At 40.1% G+C, this 27,935-nt stretch overlaps 1 protein-coding gene across 1 annotated transcript; it reads left to right on the top strand.

Annotated features, from left to right (window-relative positions):
* On the top strand, nt 1-27,935 carry LOC137283561 (DNA repair and recombination protein RAD54B-like). Its single transcript, XM_067815126.1, has 27 exons — nt 1-125; nt 771-898; nt 1,635-1,678; nt 2,640-2,908; nt 6,096-6,175; nt 6,345-6,366; nt 6,695-6,749; nt 7,044-7,131; nt 7,358-7,454; nt 7,856-7,911; nt 8,324-8,410; nt 8,993-9,147; nt 9,322-9,369; nt 9,471-9,552; nt 11,804-11,884; nt 15,687-15,836; nt 16,540-16,651; nt 17,158-17,337; nt 17,883-18,097; nt 18,425-18,586; nt 18,697-18,823; nt 19,308-19,414; nt 20,254-20,319; nt 26,049-26,162; nt 26,303-26,464; nt 26,685-26,756; nt 27,134-27,935. The coding sequence occupies exons 2-27, from the start codon at nt 782-784 to the stop codon at nt 27,209-27,211; spliced, it is 2,826 nt and encodes a 941-aa protein (XP_067671227.1). The 5' UTR covers nt 1-125; nt 771-781; the 3' UTR covers nt 27,212-27,935.

Raw genomic sequence — 27,935 nt, 5'->3', positions numbered from 1 at the left:
AACTCCCGATAAATCTAGCAAAACGGCGCGGAGAACAAAAGCAGGATTTCGTACTACGCTACAGCTTCTGTATCATTGACACCCGAATCTCACATGGCAAAGATTGTTGAGTGTTGAATTTGACGGTAAGCCTTCCGCCTTTGTTCCCCTCGATTTTAAAATAATAAATGTAACTTTGAATGACATTTTATTATAACCCATATTGGGAATTAGCATCTATGAGTGCCGCCCACTTTGAGAGAAAGGCCCAGGGTTATATATGCGATCAAGTGTGATTACGTGAGAATCTTATGAGCAAGGTAAGCGCAGAGCTCTTCGAGCGGAATCAATTTCCTCGACATTAACATCTGCTGTCCATTTCACAAACCAACTCACTGGGAGGGGAGGATTTGCACAAAGCCTACTTCTTGTAAGCACATTCCCTGCGCCGGTCCATCTTATTCTTGTTTGCCAGTCGTTCTGTCATTTCTTACACAAAGTACAGTTTTAAAAGCTAATGTGGCTATTTTGCCTCCAAAGGATAGTCTGAATACATGTGTTGTAAATTCCATCATATACATAGTGTTGTGGATTAGCATGTGAAAACAGAATTTGGTAAATATTGATTTACATCACTTATGTGACCTCTCCAGGGAAAATACAGATGAAATTTGTTAATGTGCACATATGCCAGGAATACTGCTGAGTGTGGTCGTATATAAGACACAGTCATAGAAAATGAAAGAAAGTTTATGTAGTTCAGTGGAGGACCGAGGACTGTATTGTTTCAGAGGATGGCGATATGAGAAGGTCTGCAGCCCCCAGCCAACTGAACCCAGCAAAGAGGATAAAGTTCTCTGTACCGTACCAGAACCCCATTTCACCCAATTTGCATGACAACCAAGCAGTATCACCAGAGGTAAATTCTAATTGTACATGCACACTTGCTGATACTTATAGTGTTGGAGTTATAATGCAAATTTGATGACATTTTCATAGAACTGGTAAAAGGTGTTAAAATGGTGCCAATCTAATTATCATAATACAATGTGTATGACAGAAGATTATCAAAAATATAGATGTTTGAATTTTCTTTTTCAGGATTAGAAAACCAAGAACAATTTCTTACAGCCAGACAAATTATGTTAGTGTTTTACGTATATATATATTCCGACCCATACCTGAAAGCAGACATGGCTGAAGGATAAATATATTACTGATATTCACTTTTCAAAATAGAAATAAAGTGTTGGTGGAGTGTTATTTATTTCATGAAAAATGCTGGTTTTTAACTTCCGGGAAAGGCTTTGCGGGAGTGAAGCTGAGAGCTGTATCAATATGCTACGGTAACTGTATCAGATACAAAAAGTGATTCCTGGTATGTCTCAGAATCAGAAATGTAGATGTTTTTGGATGCAAATGGTTGAAAATGGCAGCTGAATCTGTAAAGCAAAAACATGACTGTTCTGACCCTGTTCTGTATGATTGCTTGCTGATTTCCTTGAAAATGGTTAGATGTGAGTATGAGGTGGGTCAGTGGTCTCAGTCCAGAGTTCATTCAAGTAGCATCCAGTTATTTACTTCAGTCTGTGGCTCAGAATCTATGGTTGATCAGCACAATATGTGAAATAATGCTGAGTGTTCTATTATTGCAGCCAAAGAGAACTGTCCTGTCAAACCTTGTGTATACATCTGATGGGTAAGTTAATACTATGATGGATGCCCTTTTAATTGTACGTGTGGTAGGTTGTTCTGAAATGTGCTTAAAGTAGAGCTGTAACAATACACTTTTGTAATGTGAAGAATCAGTCCACACATGTTATGAAGGTCATAGGGAATGACTTATTATATGACAGAAAGTACTACAATTCATTTTCAGACATTTTATATCCTTATGTTTTGGGTGATACAGAAGTATTTTTTTGTGAATGATTGGCTTACTTGTTATAGTTTCTTGCTGTTTAATGGCTTTTCTCATAGTCAGCTAAAAACAAAGCTATTTTGCTCAATTTGAAGTTGAGTTAGGATTTGGCAAAGCCAAACTGTTCAGTATCGTCTATTGTCCCATTAACGTGGATGCTCAAGAATGTTTCTAAAATGAAACATAGAGCTTTATGGATTACAACTTCTTGTTTATTACGTTGAGAGACGTTTTGATGTGGATTCTTACATTGGTCTCAAGCACAATGCAGCACAAAATATTTCATTATAAAATATTTCAGGTAAATCAGTGTTCGTGGTTGGTTTTGTGTCAGTGTGTGCAGAAATAAAACTGTAGTCTAAATCTTTTGCGAGTGAAGTGTTTATAACAAACCTGAATCATTTCAAAATATGTTGTTTCTTCATATGTTGCTGTTTGAAGGTACTTTTTATGTGTGCAAAACACGCACGCAAAATGCTGTTTGTGTGTTTTGTTGATTTTTTGGTGTGAAAAACGCAGGTTTCTGCATTAACATGAACACTGTAAATACATCGTAGTCAAAACATACAGTGTAAGATATGAGACAAGGAGTTCATTTTAACATTGTTCATAACAAGCAGCATGCTCTTCCAAAGTGAAATGTACTGTAATCAAATGTAAAACAACATGTAATGTATTGACACATGGGACTAACAATGTGATATATTTTGAGAGTGAAAGTGACTTTCTTATCTTACAGTTCATCCACCCCATCAGATCACAGAGAAATTCAGAATGAGGAACCTGTGCATTCATCATGTGTCTCAGGTGGAAACAAATTTATTGCACCTGCTCAGAAAGACACTGTTGTCACTACACAGACCAACAAGATGCAAACCTCATCAGCCATAAACTCCAAATTCTCATCACCTCTTTTTGGACTCAGTAAGTTCCGATGTCCTTTGGGTCCAGTGGCTGAGAGGATTAATCCACACATTCAAAATGCTGGGAAAACTCACACAGAAACAGGTAAATATGCTCAGTTATTCGTGATGTGCATGAATATGTTTTATGCAAATTTATGCATGTGGAAGGTGAGTGAGTTTAGTTTTACAGTGCTTTTAGCAGTATTCCAGCAATATCATGGCAGGGGACACCAGAAATAGACTTCACACATTGCAACCATGTTGGGAATCGAACCTGGGTCTTCAGCATGACGAGCAGACGCTTGAACCATGAGGCTACCCCACCGCCCCATATTTTGATATAAAATGGTAGAGTGAGGGAGTTAGTTTGGTTTTATGCTGCATTTAGCAACATTCCAGCAATATCACTGTGGGAAATACCAGAAAGGGGCTTCACACATTGTACATATGTGGGGAATCAAACCTAGGTCTTCGGCGTGACCAGCGAACACTTTAACCGTTAGGCTGCCATCCCCCATGGGGGTTACATATATGTTCAAGCATACATTGTGTATGATCTCATGAATACTTCACTAGATATGTCAGTTCATGTTGAGTCAGGTTTCTCAGTTCAGCTATTGATATTGAACCTTTCTTCAGTCTTATCCCTGTGATTGTTCGTGTAAGCTAAAACAATATTGTTTTGATTTAAGAAAATGGTTGTGATGTCATGGACTTATTTGATTTATACATGGAAGTTTAATCCTTGCTATGCAGACACATGCCACAAATATATTGGTGCTGTAAACTGTGGCCACTCATAAACAATAAACTAGCAGTCTGGTCTTGAGACATGTGAACTCTCTTGAATGTCAAAGGCTAACAGAAATTCAGTTACATTACATAAACACATGTCCAAAATGTGTACTAAGAATAACTAGTTTTATGGACTGTTCCAGTTCGGTGTAGATGCTAACACTGATAGTGGTGATGATGTACAATAATCAAGCTTCTGAAATTGTTCATCTTCATTATACCAGTGTCTCAATCTTACTGTAAAAGGTAATCTCTCTACCAGTGTTTCAGTCTTACTGTAAGAGGTAATCTCTCCACCAGTGTCTCAATCTCACTTAAAGAGGTAATCTCTCCACCAGTGTCTCAATCTCACTTAAAAGAGGTAGTTTCTCCGCCAGTGTCTCAATCTCACTTTAAGAGGTAATGTCTCCACCAGTGTCTCAATCTCGCTGTAAGAGGAAAAAATCTCTCCACCAGTGTCTCAATCTCGCTGTGAGATTAAAAAATCTCTCCACCAGTGTCGCAGTCCCACTTAAAGAGGTAGTCTCTCCACCATTGTCTCAATCTCACTTTAAGAGATAATCTCTCCACCAGTGTCTCAGTCTCACTTTAAGAGATAATCTCTAGACCAGTGTCTCACTCTCACTGAAAGAGGTAATCTTTATGCTATTTGAATGCATATCATGATGTAAACCCTTGAGCCTAATTGTTTTCATTGTGTTTATAAAATGCTAAATTTGAAACATACTCATGATGTGTAGGTCAGTCACCCAATTGCCAGACATTGAACAATAACATACAATTTATTCCAAATAAATCTCACTTAAAGAGGTAATCTCTCCACCAGTGTCTCAATCTCACTTAAAAGAGGTAGTTTCTCCGCCAGTGTCTCAATCTCACTTTAAGAGGTAATGTCTCCACCAGTGTCTCAATCTCGCTGTAAGAGGAAAAAATCTCTCCACCAGTGTCTCAATCTCGCTGTGAGATTAAAAAATCTCTCCACCAGTGTCGCAGTCCCACTTAAAGAGGTAGTCTCTCCACCATTGTCTCAATCTCACTTTAAGAGATAATCTCTCCACCAGTGTCTCAATCTCACTTTAAGAGATAATCTCTAGACCAGTGTCTCACTCTCACTGAAAGAGGTAATCTTTATGCTATTTGAATGCATATCATGATGTAAACCCTTGAGCCTAATTGTTTTCATTGTGTTTATAAAATGCTAAATTTGAAACATACTCATGATGTGTAGGTCAGTCACCCAATTGCCAGACATTGAACAATAACATACAATTTATTCCAAATAAATCCTAATTAAGCATACTTGTCATGTACCTTAATCCTGTGTGCAAAACATTTAGCTTCCTCATGAATAACACATGAATAACATTTAGGTGCACATGTGTATAAAAGATTTAATGATGCAACAGAGTTGCAATTTCTAATAGCTAAGGTTATTATGGTTATTCCATATTTTAACTGCATGAAAGATGGAAAGATGATGTTGAGTACCTGGTCTTGTACATGGTTGGCCAAATTATTGGAGTTTCATAACTCATACAGATGTACAGGAAAGCTGTGTATCTGCTTAAATGACTCCAACATTTATGTAAAAACTCAGTTCCTATTAAGTCAGTTGCATACAAGTACATGTACCCTTGCAATTTGGTAAATGCTCAGTAAATTTGATTTTACATGAGTACAAACAAAATATCCAAAATAACTGAGGTTTATTGAGAGATTTAATTTCAGCACATGAACTTGGCAACATGCACTCTTTCTGATTGTTTCTATATAACAGATCAAATACATATAAATACGTAAACCAGCATCTGAACTTTATTTGTATTTTTACAGTTAATGAAAAATTGAGTTTGAATGAGTATGGTACAATCTATGTGGTTACTCAAAGGAAAATTAGGATACCAAATAGATTAAGATGAACACAAGCAAGTACGTAACTCAGTGACCCAAAAAGTTATCTGTAGCTCTGCTCTTAACTTTAACTTACATACTACAGGTTGGAATAAATCCTAAAGAAAAGCCAGTGCAAAACCTTTTTGAATGTTATACAATAGTGTTCATTTGCATCTTCTTCTCTCAGAAAATAAATCCCATCCCATTTCATGATACAATAAACTGGAAGATGCATATCTTGGAAGACCAGTAACCTTGCAAGCAGCTTCATTTGGAGTCTTTCTAATCTATTGGCTCGTTCAAGCAAACTTCTATCCCCAGGATGCCAACTCCTGTTAGATGAGAAGGCTAAAATGAAATGTTTAAGAAAATCTAATGTTTTTATATTGCAGCAATCAAAATTAATGTCTTTTCTGTCATCTTTCTATGTAGTAGTAATCTGTTCATTGAGCAGTCAATGTTGTTGTTATAAGGCACCTAAGAACTATATTTCGGCATAATGGGAGGATATTGATATGTAGCTTATCATTAAAAAGCAAACTGTACTTCTAAATGTTGAAACATTTCAGCAAATGTTGATCAGTTACTTTCAACTGCTTCAGGCACTTCAGCCACAAAGTCAGGAGCAGCATCACAGAAGAACTACCTCAGTGTTGTTTGGTGTAAACGGTCCAAGAAGAAGGTAGCTGCCTTGTGTATACTAATAGTCATCCTTTGATATAGCAGCAATTTACTCACAACATTGAATACTAAGGAGTGCTCTTTAGACAATTTATTTAAGCTATCATGTCTAATATTTTTAACATCTTTGCAGATAGTTTTTTGGACAATTTGAATCTCATTTGTTTCAGCACAAGAAGTGGGAAGGTGATGGTGAGTAATTTAGGAGTGCTAGAAATATTCCTCCAGTGTTCAAAATCCTGGGTACTCTCAAGGTATAGGTAGGATTTGAACAAAGGGACCCCCAGAAATCTAAATCTTTTACATGGACAGACAAGAACACCCAGAGTGTTATGCTTAATTTTCCAAAAGAGCATTGGCTGGAACTTTAGGCTAATGAGACTGTTGTCCATTTTCATTCTGGAGTAAATTATTTGTAAATAAGGAAAAAACAACCAAAACTGTTTGAATTTTTTCCAGCCCCTCTGTAGTAATTACATAAGCAATAGTACATTTAAAGCATTGAATGTTTTTTGTGCAGCTGTGCTGGTGACTCAAGGCAGAAGTGTCACTCTGTATGACATGGAGAGCAAAGAGTGAGTGGTCTTGGCTTCTTTAAACTCTCATGCGAGTAAGGATTTCATCTTTTATGAGTAACTTTCGTAAAATGTCACCAGAGAGTATGTACAGCATTTTATTACGTGTTGACATTGAGTGTTAGTGTATATCTGTTGATATCAGGAGTTGAGGCATGGTTGAATATTTTCTCTGATCCAGTCAATTTCATTGTCATGCACTGCACGTACATTAGCCTGTATCAGCTCTCCCTTGCTCAAATCAAATGGGTTTGCTCATTCCCTTGCACTGACTACTTCTCGTTTTTTATCCAGGATTGGTCGAGGCAGTGGTTACAAGGCCGATGAGCTAGCATCCCTGAAAGAAGATGAAACCCTTTATGTTGGTGGAAAAGAAATACAGGTTAGTTCTTTAAAGCTTTGTCTTTTTACACTTGTTTCATCTGAGCAGCTCTTGTTAGTCTCAAAAATGTGAGGACTTGTAACATGAAAACCAATGAAACAATAGTGTCAGTATGTTTGACAAATGTGTTGACAGTGTTGGCAAATAAGTATGTTTGAGACACTAGGGTAGACTGAGTATGATGCAAGGTGTGGTTGCACAGATGTCTTTGTTCCTTGTTGCACAGGTCATGTCAGTACTGACAGAGGAGCAGTTCACATCAGGAAAGTGTTTTACCAGTTCTGCTGGTCCTGCTCCACTTGTTGCTGCTCAACACAACACAGGTAAGTACAACACACACATAAATACACCTCCAGTAACAACACACAGGTAATTACAGCACATTAGCAAAACAGGTAAAGACAACACAGAGTTACAAAACAAAAGTAAATAGAACACAGATTAACTAAACACACAAGACAGTTCAGGTACTGATAGACAATACAAAGGTAAATATATCACTGGTAAGCAAACCACAAGTTAGGAATAATAATGGTGGCAGACTAAACACACATCAGTAGAAGCTATTACATTTAGTCGTCATTGATGTTATTTTTTGCATACAGTTTCATCAGTCCTGACAGAAATTTTATAACATCTGCTGATACTACTACATGTCTCTGTGGCTGTTTCATAATCAGGGTATTTACTGTGTTGCTTTGACTTCCAGTATTTGTTGTTTTAGGTATAAAGAAACCATTTATGAATCCAAACAAGAACAAACAGGATGCAGCCCCAAAGGTAGTGTTACAGTTTGCTATCATTATTGAATGGGAAATTTGTGAAGTGAAACATCTCTGATTTGTTTGATTAATATACATTACTAGTCTATGCCTCCTTTTTCAGAGATGGCATTATTCTATTCTTTCATGGCATGAGCCAAATTCTTGTTCTGAAGAAAAATGGTTAGCTATTTTGGTATCAAAATGCCTGAGCAAGTGCTTGAAAGATGTATAACTGCACCTAACAAACACATAATTCTTCATAATTTTCATTAAACTCAAATTGTTCAAATGGGTAACGAATAAATGCAATCTGTTAAAAATCTGTTAAATAAAGCAACTTTATTCACATGTGTACATTTGTTTGTGTATGTGTGTGTAGGGTTGGTTATGTTGATTGAGAATTTGAACAACTTTGCTGTCACTTACAGGTGAGAAGTGATATTTGTGTGAAGCCCCGATTTGACCCCACTGCTCCAGGAGCTCTTGTGATGACGAGGCCACACTCTTCACATCAGGTGTGTGTCTGATCTGGGAATGAGTTAGTGTATCACTGTTGATTTATGAAATAGATAGCAATAGTAAGAATGGTATTTCACAGAATCCTGTGGAAAAGAAATCCCTTGCCAGAAGAAAATAGTGATCATCACGTGGCACCGCAAGCAAAGGAATAGTGAGTGATTTTTTCCCTGAATTCCCAATCTGTGGAAACTTGGATAAAGGGCCACTGGCTCAGTGTCACTCTATCCAATACAGTTGCCATGATAATGTTCATTGGCCTTAAAACGCATGACACATCTCTCAGCTTTCACCAAAGTCCAAAACATCCTTGAGGGGCGGTGGGGTAGTCTAGTGGTTAAAGTGTTTGCTTGTCATGCCGAAGAACTGGGTTTGAGTCCCCACATGTGTACAGTGTGTGAAGCCCATTTCTGGTGTCCCCTTCCGTGATATGTAAAACCATACTCACTCAATAATGCATCCTTGAACAAATAACTGGTAGCTTTCTTTCCACTTAAAACTGTTTAATAATGTTTAACATTGTGTTAAGGTTCCTGCAAGACAGCATTCCTTTGTTACCCCTGTCTTTACTGTGCTCACAGTGGGAGTTTAACAGAGAGAGGTTGGCTGTGCTGGATGTAGTGGTAGACCCCTACCTGTCTACCCACCTGCGGGAACACCAGCGGGAGGGGGTGCTGTTCCTGTACGAATGTGTCATGGGCTTCAGAGACTTTGCCGGACAAGGGGCCATCTTAGCGTGAGACACATACATATACCATTTTATCACCATTAACAAGTCAAATGACTTTAACTAACTTTCCATTTACATATCATTTACAGGAGCATCATAGTCCTGAAAATGCTATAGACTTTATGCCTCCAATTTTGTATGATGCACAAATGATTAAAGTTGCTCCTCGTATGTTGTCAGCGATGACATGGGCCTGGGCAAGACTCTGCAGTGTATCACCATGCTTTGGTGAGTTGATGTTTCATATAGTCTTATGTAATATCGAGGGAACATTTATTGGATTTTCAAATGTGGAATGGTTGTTGACTGACTCATCTTGTATTGTGCAGGACAGTGTTGAAGCAGGGTCCATATGGTGGCAAGCCTGTGATACGGAGAGCTCTCATTATCACCCCTGGCAGTTTAGTTAAGGTGAGAAATCAAATCTCATCTGGATATGCATCTGTGCTGAGCTTCTTTGATATGCATGTATATATATCTTGTTACAAGCTTGATGTTATATAGTAACATGGTGCAATATGTTGTGTTTGGTATCAGAATGTTCTACAGAATTCTTACCATCACTGTTATGTCCTCATGTATTTTCATTATGTACAAATTTATGACTGTGTTTTGCGTACCTTTGTTAATCTAGCTTTACTATTAGCTTTTTAGATTTGGAAGCATATTTTTACCCTTTGCATAGTGATTTCTGGTTGAAGCGTCACATATTGCAATATGGTAGGTATTCATGCTATGTTATATTACGTTTTACTGTGACTTTTGCCACAGCTTCTGCTACTGATCCAGCTTTCATTATCAGTGTATTATAGTCAGTGAACTTGTTGTGTGGTATTTTCTATGACTTTTTCTGAATGTTTGATCCCTATGTAACATGGTTTGATCAGATCGTGAAATAATTCCTTGTTGATATGGATGACACTGCTGTGTTAGATGAGCTCTCATTGGCCAAATCACAGTGAAAAATAATTGTGTTTATGATTTTACTTCCTTAGCAGTCAATGATCTCGGTAGACGGGTAGGCATACTTCCTATCAGAGAGGTTAGTGTCTCGTGAGTTATGCTGTCCCAGTATCGGACCACTTCTCTCTTCATGTCTTCAATTTTTGTCAACCCCTTTTGATTCACACATTCCTTCATCATCCTCCAAATGTTCTCAATGGGATTTAAGTCAGGACTATATGCACGAAATGGTAATGCAGTCACATTTTTCTCCTGAAACCACTGCTTGGCATGTTTTGCGGTGTGTTTAGGATCATTATCTTGCTGCAAAATCCAGTCATTTCCATAAAACACATGTGCATTTGGAAGGAGAAAATTATCTAATATGTTAGTGTAGCGTTGACTTGTCAGATTTCCCTCAAACACACACAGCGGGGTCGTTCCTAATAAGGATATCCCTCCCCATACATGAAACTTTGGGCTGTATTTAGGTCGTCGATACAACAGTGTTGACGCAGACTTTGTCCATATTTTCACATTATTGGGATATACCCATATTGAGCTTTCATCAGTAAAAATCACATATTCCCAGTCAAAGTTTTCATGTGCCAAACACCACTCAACACGCCTGTCTTTATGTTCTTGTTTCATGAGAGGAGAAGGAATTCCAGTCTTTTTCTCCCATCCAAGATCAATCAAATTTCTTCTAACTGTAGATTTTGATACAACTGTTCATCCCCTTTCTATCATTTCATACCTGATGTTGGAGATGCTTGCCCTTTGCTTTTTAGACGCTAAAATTCCCAGCCGGACGCGATCTGAGAAGTCCAATTTTCTGGGTCTCCCTGCTCCTTTCTGGTGCCCAAAATCCTTTCCCTCTTTACAGTTCTTCCTAATCCTATACACAGTAGAAAGAGGAGTTCCTGTTCTCTCTGCCAATGTATTTACATCATCAATTCCTTGATTACACAACTCAAGAATCAACCTTCTTTTATCTTCAGCAGACATTGTTGACAGTGCTGAGGAAAATGACGTCTGCTACAAATTCAGGGGAGGTAACTCTAATTGTACTATACTCTGTAGGCCAAGATGAGTTACCTCCCTTATACCATTACTTAGTTTTAAGTATCAGTGAATCAGTTGAGGTGTTAGGATAGCTCAAAGTAAGAAGAAAAATTCTCAATAATTATGAACCAGACTATATTATGGTCACCATAACACTTTAACCACTTTTCAAATTCTTGTTAGCATGACATCTCATGCACTGTCTTCAGATTTGGTGACGGCCTACATTGGGTGATGAGTTCATTGATCATGCAACACCAGTCTTTTATTTCAGGGTCACACAACACTTTTTAAAATCTTGGTAACACATTAACTATGTCATACAAAAGGTCATCTTCTATGTGACCAAAAGATAGAAATTAGTAAATACGCCATATTTCATTCTTTTTGGCAGTGGGGAACATTGCCATGTTAGTGTCAAACACTTGTATGTGATCTGAATGGAAGTCCAGTTATTTGGTTCAGTTTTGTAGATTATGAATAGTATATTAGTTGGGGTTTCAGTTCAGTAGTGCCATAAATAAGAGACATGTACATGTGACATTACGATGCTACTGATAGAAGGTTGCTGTGCACATGATAGCTACCTGTGGTCTCCATGGTAACTATTCTGTTTAAGTCGCTGTATTCCTCACTGGATGTTTCTGTTCTCCAGAACTGGTTTCAAGAGTTTAAGAAGTGGCTAGGTTCTGAGAGACTGAAGGTGTTTGCTGTTTCTGCCAACAACAGAGCTGAGGTGAGATGAAAAGTGATTCTGGATATAGAAACACACCTTTCATCCATTTATACTATAGAGCATGTGGATAATGCCAATATAGTTACCTTTAATTGCCAACTGACATTTTCTCCCTCATGCCTTTGGAATTAAAAGTAGTATAAAAATCCTGAATGCAAGAGCTAATGAAACTACTGGCCACATGTACTAAGTCATATGTCAGTCAGTTTTAATCACAAACCTTTATCCTTTTGTTCTCTTAAGAAAGGACCAGCCGCTTTAATCTGAAATATTGTTTAGGAGTTTGTTTCTATACAATTATATATATTGATATCCTTTTGTCATGAGCAATGTTGACAAGGTGTCTCCTTGTTTTGCCACCACCCTGAAAAGGATTAACAACTTCTGTGTTTATACCAGCTCAGGGGTCATGTTAAAATTACTCATTGCAGAAAGTTAAAGTGTTCACTCATCACGCTCGGCAAACGGAAACATGAGGCTCATCAATCAATTCAGACAATTACCTACTTTTCAGACGATCTGAGTTTTCTCATGTGAAAGTGAAAAGAAACATTACAAGCAACTCTAGTTAGACTCAATTTCAGTTCCTTGTTTCATAAGAAAATGGTATTTACAAATGAATTTTAATACAGTCAGGCCGCGTTAATCCGGACGCTTCTGTTTTTCATCAAAAACGTTCGGATAGTGAAACGTACGGACTACTGAAACAAACTTTTATGAACACAACTACAGTGGAGTTCCTTCCCTTTGACATGGCAAAACAAAAACATACGAACGTATACACGTTTCAAAAGACTTTATAACAGTTTGTAGACATAACTTGAATATTCATATAATAACCAATCGATGTATACAATCACGTCTGGATAGATTATACATACACATAACAAAACTCACTTGTGAAAGAAATCTACATGACGGTAACAGTTCTGAATGATGGAGTTTTTTACTTTGGACCAGGCAGTTTTGTCAGTGCTTCTTGGAGAAGGTCTGTGGCCGGTTGGCACAATGGATGAAATGCTTGACGAGATATTTCTTGTAGTGGGGCTTGAAAGTTCTCATGATGCCAGCATCCACTGGCTGAATGTGCGATGTGGTGTTTGGAGGCAAGAAATGTACTTTCACGTTGGTCAGTTTGACATTGGCACACTTGTGACTGGCAGCATTGTCACAAAGTAAGATCACGTGTCAACTACGTGATTGCATCTGTCCTGTCAAATGATCGTAGCTAATCACAAAGCATATCAGATGTCCGAAATGGTGCTCTTGCCGATAGAATTCTTGACCAAAATGTTTACACATAAGATCAAAACTGGCTTTAGGGTTTTCTCTTTGTATCTACAAATTTCTCTTTTTTTGTGCGGCAGTAATTTCACATATTTTATGCCTAGGGGCGGGACTTGCCATTATGACTGACAAGCATCAGCTGATCTCATTTTGACACGATCAGTGTTTTATACAGGAAGTAAGCATGACAGGTATTACTCCAACTAACCAAAAGTTAGACTTGCTAATTGATCAAAATCACAAACTAACAACATCTTCAACTCGGAAGTGTCACTTAACAATTACCTCTGAATGGGGCTCATGGTGTGAAGGGATTATCTGAACCTTTTTGATGTACTGCCGGATTATTGAAGCAAAACTATGTGTAATTAGCTAATCTGTTACTGCTGATTAATGTCCGGATACGGAGAGTGAAGCATCGGATTAATGAATCAACAGGTAATGAGTTTACATAGTAAACAAGATTGGTTACAGCTAGTTATTGTTCGGATATCGCGGGAATCGGATTGTCGGGTCCGGACTAACACGGCCTGACTGTAATTGCATTTCTATTTTCTATGTCAAGGCTTATGGAGCATGTCGTTAACTAAGATGTCACAGATTGTCCCTGTTGGAAGCGGTCATACAGTGATTCACAATTCATCTGGCAATCTGGTTACATCTGTTATGTGTTCTTTGCACTTATTACATGTGTTTTTGTAACTTACAATGTGACTGATATATTGTCAAGTCCGTACTAGACCACCAAACTTTTCTAGCAGCTGACCCTCGTTCTGAGATTTCAACGATTTCCAGAGCTCTGTTTGTCAGAGCACACTGCAAAACAGCTCACTGCACAGCGTGTTTGCATAGATTAGAAGGATACTAGTGCTGCAATATTCAAGTGATTATATGTATAAATAATACTGATTGACTTTAATATATCAAGTTAAATGAGTTGGTGTCAAAACTCTGGACAGGTTATTGCACTAAGTTGTGCGATAGGATGGAACCTAGTCAGCAGTAAACGAGACTGATGTGTAATCAGTGTTTTGACATGGTACGATTCCTGATATGGGTACATTGTGTGAAGCCCATGTTTGATGTCCCCAGCAGTGATAAGCTGCGTAAAACTAAACTGAGTCGCTCACTGGAAATGCTGTATTGCTACATGTGCCTTAAAACATGTGCTAATGTTGTGTAATTTAATTAATAATACTCAAGACACTATAATGTACTTATTGTGCAAAGTTAAATAATATGTTTCATAATACTTGAGACGACTCCAGCCCCTATTTTTCTTCCTATCACTATGCATGGCTTTTTGCCTTCTTAGCAATAAGGTGGTGGCAAAATGAGAAGACCCCATTGACAGCTGCTATAATTAAGTACCTGTCGTTTTTATGTTAAACACTGTTGAGTTACAGTGTTTAAGCACATTCTTATGGTTTAACAATAAACCAGGTACCTGTTGGTCAAAATAAATATAGAAAGACGGGCAAAGTAAGTTAATCCACAGGCAAACTGTAGTGCAAATGGGGTTGCGCAGCATAAAGAATATGACAAGTCTTCTTATATGCGAGCGAAATGAGCAAAGGTTGGCAACTTACTTTCCTCGCTTTGTTTCGAAAAATATTTTTCATGTCAAAATAAAATATCACCACCATTAAAGGTACACGCCCATTTCCTCACTTGGCTGTGCTCTCACATTACTTACCCCATGTTTAGTAATTATTCACGTGAAATATGTTTTATTCAACATTTTAAGCACCACTCATGGTATTCAGATCGTTCTTCGTCTCCATTACCCCTGCCAGCTTCCAGTTGAACGGAGTGACGGAACATGAATAAGCAGTAATTAAAAAAAGATACCACATTGCCTAATTTTTATCATGAACCTGTTGGAGTTTATTTGTCTTGTCTGTCGTCGCTATTGTTAGAATTTTCGTAACATTTATTCTATATAAAAACACTTCTGGCGTAATGGGCGAATGATGCAGGGGAGGTAATTGTAAGTATTCTATATAGAATAATACCCTCCTGTTCCTTCACTCCATTGACCCGGAAGCTGGAGGTAATGAAGGTGATGGAGGCGAAGAACAGGCTGATCTACCATGAGTTGCGCTTAAAATGTTGAATAAAAAATATTTCATGTGAGTAATTGTTCAACATGGGGTTGGAAATGTGAGAGCACAACCCAGTGAAGAAATCGGTGTATACATTCGATGGTTGCGATATTTTATGTTGACATGAAAAATATTTGTCGAACTGAAGCGAGGAAAGTACATTGCCAACCTTTGCTCACTTCGCTCGCATGTAAAAAAGACTAGTCATTTTCTCTATGCTGCAAAACCCATTTGCGGTACAGTTTGCCTTTGGTTAATCCTAAGTTCATTAATTTTTTTTTTGATTTTATGACCACATTTTGTAAAACTTGAATTGAGCCCTCCAATACAAGCTTGTATAGCAGTGTTTGTTTTGCTCTTAATATGTGGTTGAATGGATTACAACTTACTTGTAATGACTGGCGTTACAGGAATACACAAAAACAGCCATCTACCCAGTACTTATCATATCTTATGAAATGTTTGTACGAGCATACAAAGTGATCCAGGAAGTGCACTTTGACATAGTTATATGTGATGAAGGCCACAGGCTGAAGAATACAGCAATTAAGACTACCTCGGTGAGTTGCTTGTTTTTCATGCAAATGTTATTACATCTACATGCCACTAGTAGATAATGTAATCGTAGTTATTTTCGAGTGGCTTTCACTTTTTTCTCTTTTAGCACAAAATGATCATGCATCAACAATCATACCAAGCAAAATATTCATTGTCAAGTCAATACAGTGTTTCCTTTCACCAGCATATGCTGGTATTTTACAGTTAAAAAAGTCAAAGGATCGGTATGTTTATGGTCAGTTGTCCTTGCCTATGAAACAGGTGTTGATATAAGTATAATCTCAGCTCTCTGTGTGATTACTTTAGTAAACATAATTTAGTTATGGCAGCTAGCTTTGATCATTGCATATCTATCCGTTGTGAAAACTTCATGATGGATACCATCACTCAGGTATTTGATGTGCATGAAAAACTGTGCTGACAGGTTTTTCGTCACCGTTCTGTGCAAATGGCACCCTGTAAAAATATATACGATTGCAGTAAAGTGTATGTTAATGCAGAAATTCAGTTTCCTTTGAGAGAATGTCATACTGTTTGCTGTCATGATGAGCCTATGTGTTGCCCTGTTTGTTCAGTCACCAGGTGCCATGGTGCATGGTCAAACTGTTGGTAAGAATATAAGAAACAGTCTGTAGCTCACCTCCTGTTTCTCTTATATTTCATGATAGTGAAATTGACTACTGAACTAACTTCTTGTTGTTTCAGTTGATCATGAATTTACCGACCAGAAGACGGATTATTCTTACTGGTACTCCCATACAGAATGACCTCAAGGAGTTCTACTCCATTGTGGAGTTCTGTAACCCTGGCATCCTAGGTATGTCTTTAAACTTTGAAAACTTTCACAACACACTTTCCACTTTGTGGGTAGTCAAGAACCTAATGATGTAAATCAACTGTACCACTCTTTTTCCAGTATCAGCATTACTAAGGTACATCAAACTGTGGAACTACTCAGGCAATCTGTTGTTGATACAAGATTAGTAGTATATGAATAGTTTACATATGGATGGTTTTGTTTGATCAGTGTGACAAACAAATATGTCTTACTGATCTGGATCTGTGTATGCATGATGACAATATTTGCCGTAACTAATAATGAGGTGACATATTCATGAAGAATATTTTACCATTGCGGGGGATATTGATGACTTTGTCTTCTTCTGTACTATGGATACTTGTTTCATGTTCTAAATATGCACTGAATGAGTGAGGTGTTAACAAAATTCTGTGGGTACCAACAAGTACTTGTATACTTCAACCAACCATCCCTACCAGTATATATCATGAACCTGAAAGCTGATCTGAATAGCCACTGGCCAGGTTCTAGTGCTGCCTTCCACAGAGTGTATGAAGATCCCATTGTTACATCGCGGCAACCGGGGGCCTCCCTGGAGCAGATCAGTCTGGGAGAGGAGAGGGGGGCAGAACTGACCAGACTCACCAAGATGTTCATCCTGCGGAGAACTCAAGAAATAAACAACAAATACCTGCCTCCTAAAGGTATAGTAAAAGACGTAATCTACAGTTATTCTATCTGTTTCACAGCAATCTGTTTGCTGAACTTTCCAGGAAAACCAGTTGTTGATGGGTAATGATATATACTATCACCTTACCATCACCCCATTATCAGCCATATTAAATACTAAGGTCAACTTATCTACAGTGGCATGGCAAAGTAAACTCCTGGCATGAGGCAGTCATCATCTGTGGTCAAACAGCAGCACAATCATTCCATCTGGAACTTTAGCCAAAGATTGTCAATATCTTACCAACCGTGCAACATGTTGCAGCTTTCCCAATTTTGCATCCACAAACACTGCTATAAAAAAAGTCTCAGTAGACTCAGCAAGGTGAACTATTGTGTTGAATCTGTACCTTGAGTAAATACATTTAAGGTGTTGTTAGGTCTTATACAGACGTATGGACATGTCATCAGATCTTCTCAATCTAAGAGAACAAATCCTAATTTGAATGAAACTGATAGTCATATTCAGTACCTCACCTCCTTACTGACCTTTATATGATTTCTATCATTGTTACTACAGTGGAGCTTGTAATATTCTGTAATGCAAGTCATCTCCAGCTGTGCCTGTACCGCCAGTTCCTCCAGTGTCGACTCATCCGGCACTGCCTATCAGGGAATGTGGATGGGGCACCACACCTCATCTGTATTGCCGCTCTCAAGCATCTGTGTAACCACCCCAACCTGGTGCTCAAGAAGGCCATGGAGGCAGCAGGTGGGGGAGGGGAAGAGGGAGAGGTAGGCCATGTGGTGGAAGATAATAGATATCAATATAGCGATTGCAAGTATTTGATACACTTAAATACAAGCATCGATAGTCATTAACATAAATTTGCTGTTATTTTTTCCATTCTTCATTATGTTTGGGGTGATTATTGTTATTCAGTAAAAGTCATAGTGTTGTTGAAATATGGATTTCTAGTTTACTAATGGAAACATAGCATGGCTGATGAACTTCAACATTCAATCCTTTTTTTGTACAAGCTACTTTGCTTACATGGAGCTGAGAATGATGACTGATTAGTTGTCATCGGTTATAATGCTGACATACACATTATTGTCCAGTCTGTGTACTCGGGCCTGCTTCCCTGCTTCCCTGAGGATGTCTCCCTGGAGAAAGTGGTGACACAACACTCTGGCAAACTGGCAGCACTCTCCTCTATCCTACAGTCCCTGCACTCTGAACAACCCCAGGAGAAGGTGGTATTGGTTTCCAACCACACCAAGGTAACACTTTCCTAACTATTGATTTATTCTTGTGGCAGTTTCACTAACAATTCAGGCCAACTTGCTGACTGTTAACCAACATGTTTTCTGTTCCCTTTGGTTGTTTGCAGACTCTGGACATGTTGCAAGTGTTTTGTGACAGTTTTACCTTCAAATGGGTTCGTCTGGATGGTCAGACACCTACATCACAGAGGCAAGACATTGTGAACAAGTTCAACAGTAAACACTCTCTAGAAAGTAAGAAACTGCCAAATGTCAAGTTTCTCCAGTTTTACTATCTTGTTATGATTGGAGCAACATTACACCATCTAGGTGCCACTTTGTCTTGTATAACTGTGCCATGGAATCCTATACAGGGAAAGAAACCTTTCACAGCTTCCCACAACACCACATGAGTTGACAATAATTAGTGATCCTGTCTGTACTTCACTGGTCCAAAACAAAATTTGGAGATTTACGTAACTATTAATACTAATTTCACTGGCCACCAGAATTGTGGCAAACTTATCATTTAGTGGTTCTAATGAATTTTACTAGTCAGGGACCTCAGGACCAGTGTAAATTTCTCACACTGCTGTGTGTATTTGTCAACAGTTGTATTTGAATCATAGACACCAGTATTATAAAGCACTGGTTCACCCAGAATCACTACAAGATTATACTCCCTATGGTAGACATGATGCCATTTGAGTTTTTGCAATGTCACCATAATCTATTGTAGCTGTGTTTCTGCTGAGCTCCAAGGCTGGGGGAGTTGGCCTGAACCTGGTTGGTGCATCGAGACTTGTCCTGTATGACATTGACTGGAACCCTGCCAATGATCTCCAGGTAAACACTTCATGTATAGTCTTATATTCATTCACATATCACTTGCTTTCTCACTCACTCATTCACTCTACAGTAGAAGTAGAAGTTAACCAGCTTATATCCGTTCATCACTCACTCACTCTACAGTAGAAGTTAACCAGCTGTAACCTGTAATGTAGACACCGACTGGATATTGCCTAAGTCAGGGCTCTCGTTTAGTGATGTTGCACATGGTGCAACCTACAATAAGACCTAGTAGCACCTAGTTCCACTTCAACTGCCTTTATTGCAGTATGTAGATGCATGTTATTTAGATGTTTACCCCCACAAAAACTGACTAATAACTAGGTTAGACTTTGTAATATTGGGTTGCACTGGTGCAAGTAACAAAGCACTAAAGTGAGCCCTGCAAGTGGTAACATGAAACATATGTTTCAACTTTGGACAGGTTTTAAATGTTAAGAGATTTTCACTGTGTTTATTAAACAGCACTTGCTGTTTATATGAGTGATAGTGTGACTGAGTTTAGTTTTACACCAGTTTTTGAAATATTCCAGTAATATCATGCAGGGGACACCAGAAATGGGCTTCATGCATACATGTGGGGAATTGAACTGGGTCTTTGAGGTGATGAGCAATTGCTTTAACCAATAGGCTACCACACTCCCCCTGGTTTATATGAATATCAGAATATTCTAATGAATATCAGAATATTCTTATGAATATATATACTGTATGTGTAGTGTGTTGTGTTGTGTCACAGTTAACGTTCATGGTCAATGCATCCCGTTTTGCTTCCTTGTAATGATAACTGAAACAAAATGCTGCTGATGTATGTGGTCACTTGGTTCTGTCTTCAGGCTATGGCCAGAGTGTGGAGAGATGGTCAGTCCAAGAAGGTCTACATTTACAGACTTCTCACCACAGTAAGTACCACAAGAAACTAGTTAGCAAACAATACCAAAGCAAATGGTTTAAGGACATAATAATTGTGAGTTGGTTCATGTCCCCTACATTAACCCTACATTACATTTAAGAACGACTAATGGTGTATTTGTAGTATGTGATGTTCCTAATAATCTGTTGACTTCCGTTATATGTAGGTTTATTCTTTACTTACCTTACCATAGGTCTAGAGCATATTACCGCAAGCTTCACTTAACAGGAGATCTGACGGAGATGAATTGCATTCAAACTTGAATGACTACCTTGCAATCACGACGTCAGGATACGGAAGTATCTGGATCTCCCCACTGCGCATGCGTGCAGATTCCTCGAAAACTTCACTTTTACTTTAAGCGTCGCCTGAGACAGAAGGGTTTGGCTTGCTAATAATTTTCTTGATCGAATAAAGTTGTAACTTTTTTCGATACTTGCTCGTTATTTCCAAGAGTTTTGGAGTTGGTATGTATATTTTTCTATTGTTGTGTTGATTTTAACGTGTAAATGTAATTTTGATACATGTTCGGGCTACGTTGAGTGACACATGTCATCGTGTCTCTATTTTTTCGTGCATTTACCTCCATGAGTTTCTTGGATGGTTATTTGTTACTTGAGGGCACTTATTTTAACTCTTTGATGCCCTCCATGGTCAGGTTTGTTCATTTCATTGCTTTGTTCAGACTAAGGTGATAGTGATTTCACTTGTCTATTGTAAGCACGTGCAGCACTATGTGTGACGCAGTCCATTTTATGTTAGGGGGGTTTGTTTCCACCCTGTCTTATCAGCGTGGTTTTTTTTGCTTTGTTACAGCTGTTGTGTATGACACAACATTTTTGCCAGATTTGCAAGGGTCGTAAATCCGGCAAGGATCCCCACTCTGTTTGTCCGGATTGTGCGGCGGTTCCCTGTTCCTTACGTCAGAGGTGCTCTGTTTGCGTGGACCTCTCATTGCAAGGTTTCAAGACCTATTTAGCTGTTGTCAAAAAGAGAAAGTCCCAACAGCTAAGGAAGATGTCCAGATCCCCAGCATCATCGGCAGGTTCTATATTGTCTCTTCCCAGCTCGCCTGGGACTCGATCGTCGGACATTGACGCCAGGCACATCGAACACGGCGCTGATGATTGGATCAGCTCAGCTTGGCATAGACTTGGTAGCTTTGGCGCAGGGAAGGGACAGCGGTCGTGCGCCAGCGCAAGTGCATAGTGGCGCACCCCAAGCCAGAGCTACTGTGAGCAGACCGTTGTCCGGATCGGAAGTGTTTGCTTTTGGTAATGCCAACAACAGAGGGTGTTTGTGATAGGAGCCCTCGCAGTAGTTCGTGAAGTGCCTGCAGACATTGACGCTCAACGTCTAGATTGCCGGAGCGCTGGGGTAGATCTGGCTATCATAGGCACAGAGATAGACGGTCTAGGTCTACATCAGCATCACCACGTCCTAGACAGTCATCTTACAGGAAATGGACACCGGAGCGTAAGTCTACTGTGTCTTGGACAGCAGACGAGGAACAGTGTTTTTCCCCTGACTACGAGGAGGATCCAACACAGCTTGAGGATGACGAGGGATCCTACCTGCCCTTATCTGCCGTATTCGATTGGATTGCGGATAGGCTCCCGGACTGTCCTTCGCCTACATCGGGTGTGAACAATGACAAGGCTATTAGGATTGAGCCGGAACTGTTGATCCCACCTCACCCAATGGTAGCGGATGCTATTTCTTTGCTCAATGAGGATTTTGCCAAGTTGTGGCTAAATGCAAACATAAGGGCGCCTAAGATTAAAAAACAAGAGTACAAGATTCATGGCTTGGACTTTGCTGATTCGGGTGCAAGACTGGACGAGGCTATTAAAAGGCTATCCTCGTCGATGTCTTACAAGGTGCAGGATTCGATTCTGCAAGCCATAGATGCGGAATTACGACGTAGTTTGAAGCCGATTTCGGCATTGGCTTCAGCCACATCAGCGGCAGCAGTAGACTTAACGGAGCAGAATGAATCTAGGTTAGAGCACCTGTCATCGCTCTTTGTGTGGCAGGGTAAAGTACTGCATGAATTGTTGGGCCATATTAGGACAGCGTTGGCCATGGCCACAGTGGTTCACAGATCTGGATTCCTAGATGCTTGCCTGTGGCAGGAAGAGTTTAAGAGGAAGCTGATAAGGGCACCTTTCTTTTCCCAAGTGCTCTTCGGGGATGCTATTCCGGATGTATATAAGGAACATGCTGTCCTCAGGAATATGGAGGTCTCATTGTCGGCTTTTGAGGCGTTATCTTCTGCCTTTCGTGGCAAATCTGGATTGCAAGAAGGGGGCAGAAGGCGCTATATCCCAAGGAGGGAGTCAGTCAGATCAGCCCAGCGTTAACATCACACCCAGAGGTACGAATCACACAGAGTCTGCTGTTGAGGGACAACATCGCTGTGTTGCTGGGAAAGTGCGCCATCAAGGAAGTACCGGTCCCACACCTCTCACCAAGGTTCTATTTGCCGATCTTCCTCGTTCCCAAGAAAGACTCAGACAAGTTCCAGATGGCAGCTTTCAACGAGCGTTATCTGATGAAGCCGCCACACTTCAAGATGATCTCCCTGGAACAGCTACAACTCAAGATGGCTCTGGGTGCATGGTTGTGCAACCTGGACATTCAAGACGCATACCTACAAGTCCCGATCCATCCGGCGCACAGAAAGTTTCTCAGGTTTCTGTTTGAGGGTCACCATTACCAGTGGCGAGTTCTGCCGTTTGGCATATCTACGGCCCCGTGGTTATTCACCAGGATCACGACGCCCATCACTCGCTGTCTGCACCTACAGCAGATAGAGTTCAATCCCTACATCGCCACTGTCTCCTCATTCAGGGCGAACCTCAGTTGCTACGCAGACAACTGGACTTTGCCATTCGTCAGCTGGGGTGGCTGCTAAACAGGGAGAAGTCGCAGTTGCAGCCTACCCAGAAGTTAGTATTCGTCGGAGGCCTCTTCCAGACACGGCTTGAACGGGTTCAGATTCCTCTCGATCGTTGCAAGGGCGTTGTCAGAGCCGTTATGCCTAAGAGAATGGCAGGCGCTCCTGGATCTCCTGACGTCGGAACAGGATTTGACGCGCAGGGGACGTCTAATGCTTTGTCCACTGCAACGGTTCTTTCTTCCTTACATATGAGCAAACAACGTTCAGACACGTCTACTACTTCCAGTCCATCTCCACAAGTACTTGCGGTGGTGGACGTTCCAGCTGAATGTCTGTGAAGGAGTTTATTTAAGCGAATTCGTGCAGGATCAGGGATTGCGCACGCACTTTAACGACCAGACCACCTCGGGGCTGTGGTCCGACTTGGATGCAGGTTGGCATATTAACAACCAGGAATTAGAGGTGGTAATTCGGGCGATAGGTCATTGGGTACCACTTCTGCGTCACTCCACTGTGGTATGGCTGATGCGGAGGCAGGGTACAACAAGACCCAAGTCCCTGCTAGATCAGATGTTAATACTGGCCAGTATGTTGGATGCAAACAACATCGAGATAAGAGCTCGACACATTCCGGGTTGCAGGAATATGTTAGCCGATGCACACTCTCATCCAGGAAAGCCATCTCCAACCGAGTGGATGCTCCACCTGGAGATGTTCCATCTCATATGCAGAGAGCATGGACGTCCACTAATAGATCTCTTCACCACAAAGTTCAACACACAACTCCTAGTTTATGTGTCTCTAGTACCAGACCCAGACCGACACTCTATCCCTGTCATGGGAGGGGTTAGACGCATACGCCTTCCCACCTCCAGTGTTGATGCCAGCGGTACTTTTGGTCGCGCCCTGGTGGCCAGCGTGGACATGGTTTCCAGAGTTATGCCATCTTGCAAGAGGAAGCCCGTTCCGGCTTCCAGAGTGGGACCGACTGTTGCGTCATCCTCACAGTCGGCTGGTGCATCCGGTTTCATCTGTGCGCTTGGTGCATTTGCAGAGGATGTTAAAAGCCAAGGGTTATTCGTCGCAAGTGGCAAAGATTATTGGACTGGACAAGGTGTAGCACACCTAGGACTCTTGTGGGATTTCCTGGCGAAGAACCAGCTGCCAGGTCAGCCGGACAGGTTGTTTTCTATCCCGCCGATTTCATCTATAGTCGGGCCGGAGGATAGAGCAGAACTATTACTATGTCCAGTTCGGGCGTTGAAGCTGTATATTAGGAAGTCTGCGCCGCATTGAGTTACTAGGAAGAGGTTGTTCCTACCAGTCTCAATGTCAGCAAAAGGTGAAGTCAACAGAAACACCATAGTGCTTTGGTTGAGGCAGACTATTCTAGCAGCGTATGATGGTCAGAGTCTCCCTCACCCGACGGCTAATAACCCTCATGAGATTCGGGCATTAGCGTCGACTATGGCCTTGCACAGGAATTGTTCGGTCCCCGATATCATGGCTGGTTGTTTCTGGAAGTCGTCCACGGTCTTTGCTAGTCATTACCTATGTGACTTAGCAGTAACGGACATGTAGGGACTGCAATCTTTCGGACCATTAGTAGTTGCTCAGCAACTTACTCGTCTGGTTGCCCTTTAAGGTATGTTGTTTCTTACCTTGGTCTATAGGGGTCTTGTACTTACATAAGATAAGATATCGTACCCCTCTGGTGGTTAGTACGTGACCTGCTACTCTGATTCTGTTCCAGTTCCCATTTTTGTGATGAGGTGGCGGTAGATTAGTCCCACAAGAGAATCAGTAGTGGTCCGACTACCCCGGGGCATATGTGGGAGTTATTACGCACTGGCGATCCTCGGGAATCCGTCACCACCGTCCAGGCTGTTGTATCCATATGCTATAGACCTATGGTAAGGTAAGTAAAAATTTATTAAAATCTAAATATTTTAGGTATTTAAATACTTACCTTACCATACCAACTCCCTCCCAACGCTGGATGCTCCTCCCCACTTCGGATTCTTCGGATCGGGAAGTAAAAGTGAAGTTTTTGAGGAATCTTCACACATGCGCAGTGGGGAGATCCAGATACTTCCGTATCCTGACGTCGTGATTGCGAGGTAGCCATTCAAGTTTGAATCTTTGTCAGATCTCCTGTAAAGCGAAGCTTGAGGTAATATGCTATAGACCTATGTTAAAGTAAGTATTTAAGTATTTATTTAGATTTTAATAATCTGGTATTTTTAGCAAATATCTAATATGTCAACACATTTATTGATGCTGTCAGAGACTGTTGTGAGAAAGTTAAATTCAAGGAAGTGCTTAATTTCTCCCATCAGATTCTGATTAAGTAGCACATGATATTGCCTTAAGGTTTCATCAGAATTTGACCATCATCACCATCTTATCTATTGAAACCATGCATTGTTTGTCATCTCATGTATATTTCATCTGGAGTTTGGCTTGAATTTCTATATCTATGATATCCCACTTGTTTAGTAGGAAGTTTGGATATGTTGCTTATATTCAGTTTTGAAATACTTTAACTACACAGCTGTACAGTGTACTCAGAGACTGAACATCTGACATCAGCATTTTACTTATAAAAAGGTTTTAACTGAAACAGTTTCATCCCAGTATTTCACTTTGAATGTAAATAATGAAATTTATGTTTGGGTTTATCTCCAGTTTGTTGATAGAATGGTGAATACATGTTTCATAATTTTTATTACAAATGCAGTCCTCCTAACAAATGTAAAGAACTTTAGTGTTAGATGTGTAACATGCCTTGTTACAATGTAACATCTGTATTCCAGGGCACTATCGAGGAGAAGGTGTACCAGCGCCAGATCAGCAAACAAGGGCTTAGTGGTGCCGTCATGGATTTGAGAGAGAGGAATGAGGTTCAGTTTTCTCGGGAGGATCTCAAGGTAAAGCCTTGAAAGCAGCATGTCTACTTTTATGTTCGCCCTGGCAGTTTCTTAAAGTAATTCAGACACATTTATGATATCCGCATCTGTTAGCCCCTAGCATGTTTTGAAGTGGCTGACTCTCCTGTCTGCTCCCCCAGGACCTGTTCACCCTCAGTGAGAAGACTTTGTGTGACACTCACACCCTGCTGGACTGCCAGTGTGAGGGGAAGGGAGTGCTTCCACCAGACACTGTCACTCACCCCACAGAGATGCCGCGACTATGCCAGCTAGGAGGTCCTGCAGTCAAATCGAACTCCAAGGTAAGACTGAGTTGATGAGAGATGTAGTTGTGAAAAGTTTTGTCTGCTGGAGCCATGACATCATAGCCAAAAGGGATAAATATGATCTTGGTGCCCAGTCCAGCAAAGAAATCAAAGTGCATAGAAATACAACATATTTTCATACTGCCTTAAATGCACAAGGGTCACTATGTATGTAAAAATGATATGTGATGTATGCATTGTGGGAATATCATTCCAGAAAAACTTTTCAATGGATGAACTGCTTGACTGGCATCACCTAACAGGCGAGAATTCTGCCACTTTTGATCCTGTGAGTTTTATATTCTTTGCTTGTAATGACAAAGATTCATGTTTTATCATCAATATTTATATTCCATAGAAGTTTGGTTTTGGTCTGTAAATTTTCAAAACTTGATCCTACCTTTTCAATGTTGATAATGAGACAGTAAAGTTATCAGATCATATACGATCCAACATGCACTTAAACAGTGTATTGAGAAATCTTGTATTTTCAGTCAAGTCTTCAGGATCAGCAATGTCCCTTTGTGTTACCTGCATGTTATTCTCATCAGTGAATGTCCTGAAAGTGTACTTTCTTCACTAACAAGATCTGGACATGCCAGATTCCATTGTGTATGCAACTAGTCAGGTACTGGTTTTCAATTTTTGTGGTATTGTTGCTTTCAGAGCTGGCATATATCTGGTGCTGAAGATGTAATATCCTTTGTGTTCTGGAATGAGACCAAGACAACTTCACTTTCATGATGCTGAGATTCTCAGATTAAGGCCTTTTTTCCCAAACATGTCAGTAGCGTGGAGTGGTTTTACGTCATCGTATCAGCCAATCCCAACCAACCAGTGCATACTTCAACACCATCTTTGTCACTGTCTGAAACAAGTCATCTGAGAAGTGTCTTCCCTGGCTTAGTGTATGCCACCATAGCTACCTGCAAGGCTTTACTGTGTATCCTTTTTCAGTGCGTGGCACCATAGATATCAGGCTTGTGTATCTTGGCTGAGCATGTGGCATAATAGCTTGATGCCAGGCTTTATTGTATATCCTAGCTAAGCATGTGACATAGTAGCTGAATGCCAGGCTTAAATGTGTATCCTGGCAGAGTCTGTGGTACAATAGCTGGATGCTAGACTTTATTGTGTAACCTGGCAGAGTCTGTGGTACAGTAGCTGGATGCCAGACTTTATTGTGTATCCTGGCAGAATCTGTGGCAAAATTGCTCGATGCTAGGCTTAATTGTGTATCCTGGCAGAGTCTGTGGCACCATAGCTGGATGCCAGGCTTGATGCATATGGCACATGGATTGTGTGATGTTACATCAATTATTGGTTTATCTGGTCCAGTCTCCTGATGTCTAGATTATTGCTTATGCTTTCATGTGTCATGTCCATTAAATGCAATTACAGATAGATCATTTTGAGTATCCATGGAATAATGTACATTCTGTAAATAAAATACATTCTGGACCAAAAA

Source organism: Haliotis asinina, chromosome 5 (assembly GCF_037392515.1).
Source record: "Haliotis asinina isolate JCU_RB_2024 chromosome 5, JCU_Hal_asi_v2, whole genome shotgun sequence".
NCBI lineage: Eukaryota > Metazoa > Mollusca > Gastropoda > Lepetellida > Haliotidae > Haliotis > Haliotis asinina.
This window is presented reverse-complemented; position numbering and strand designations above follow the sequence as displayed.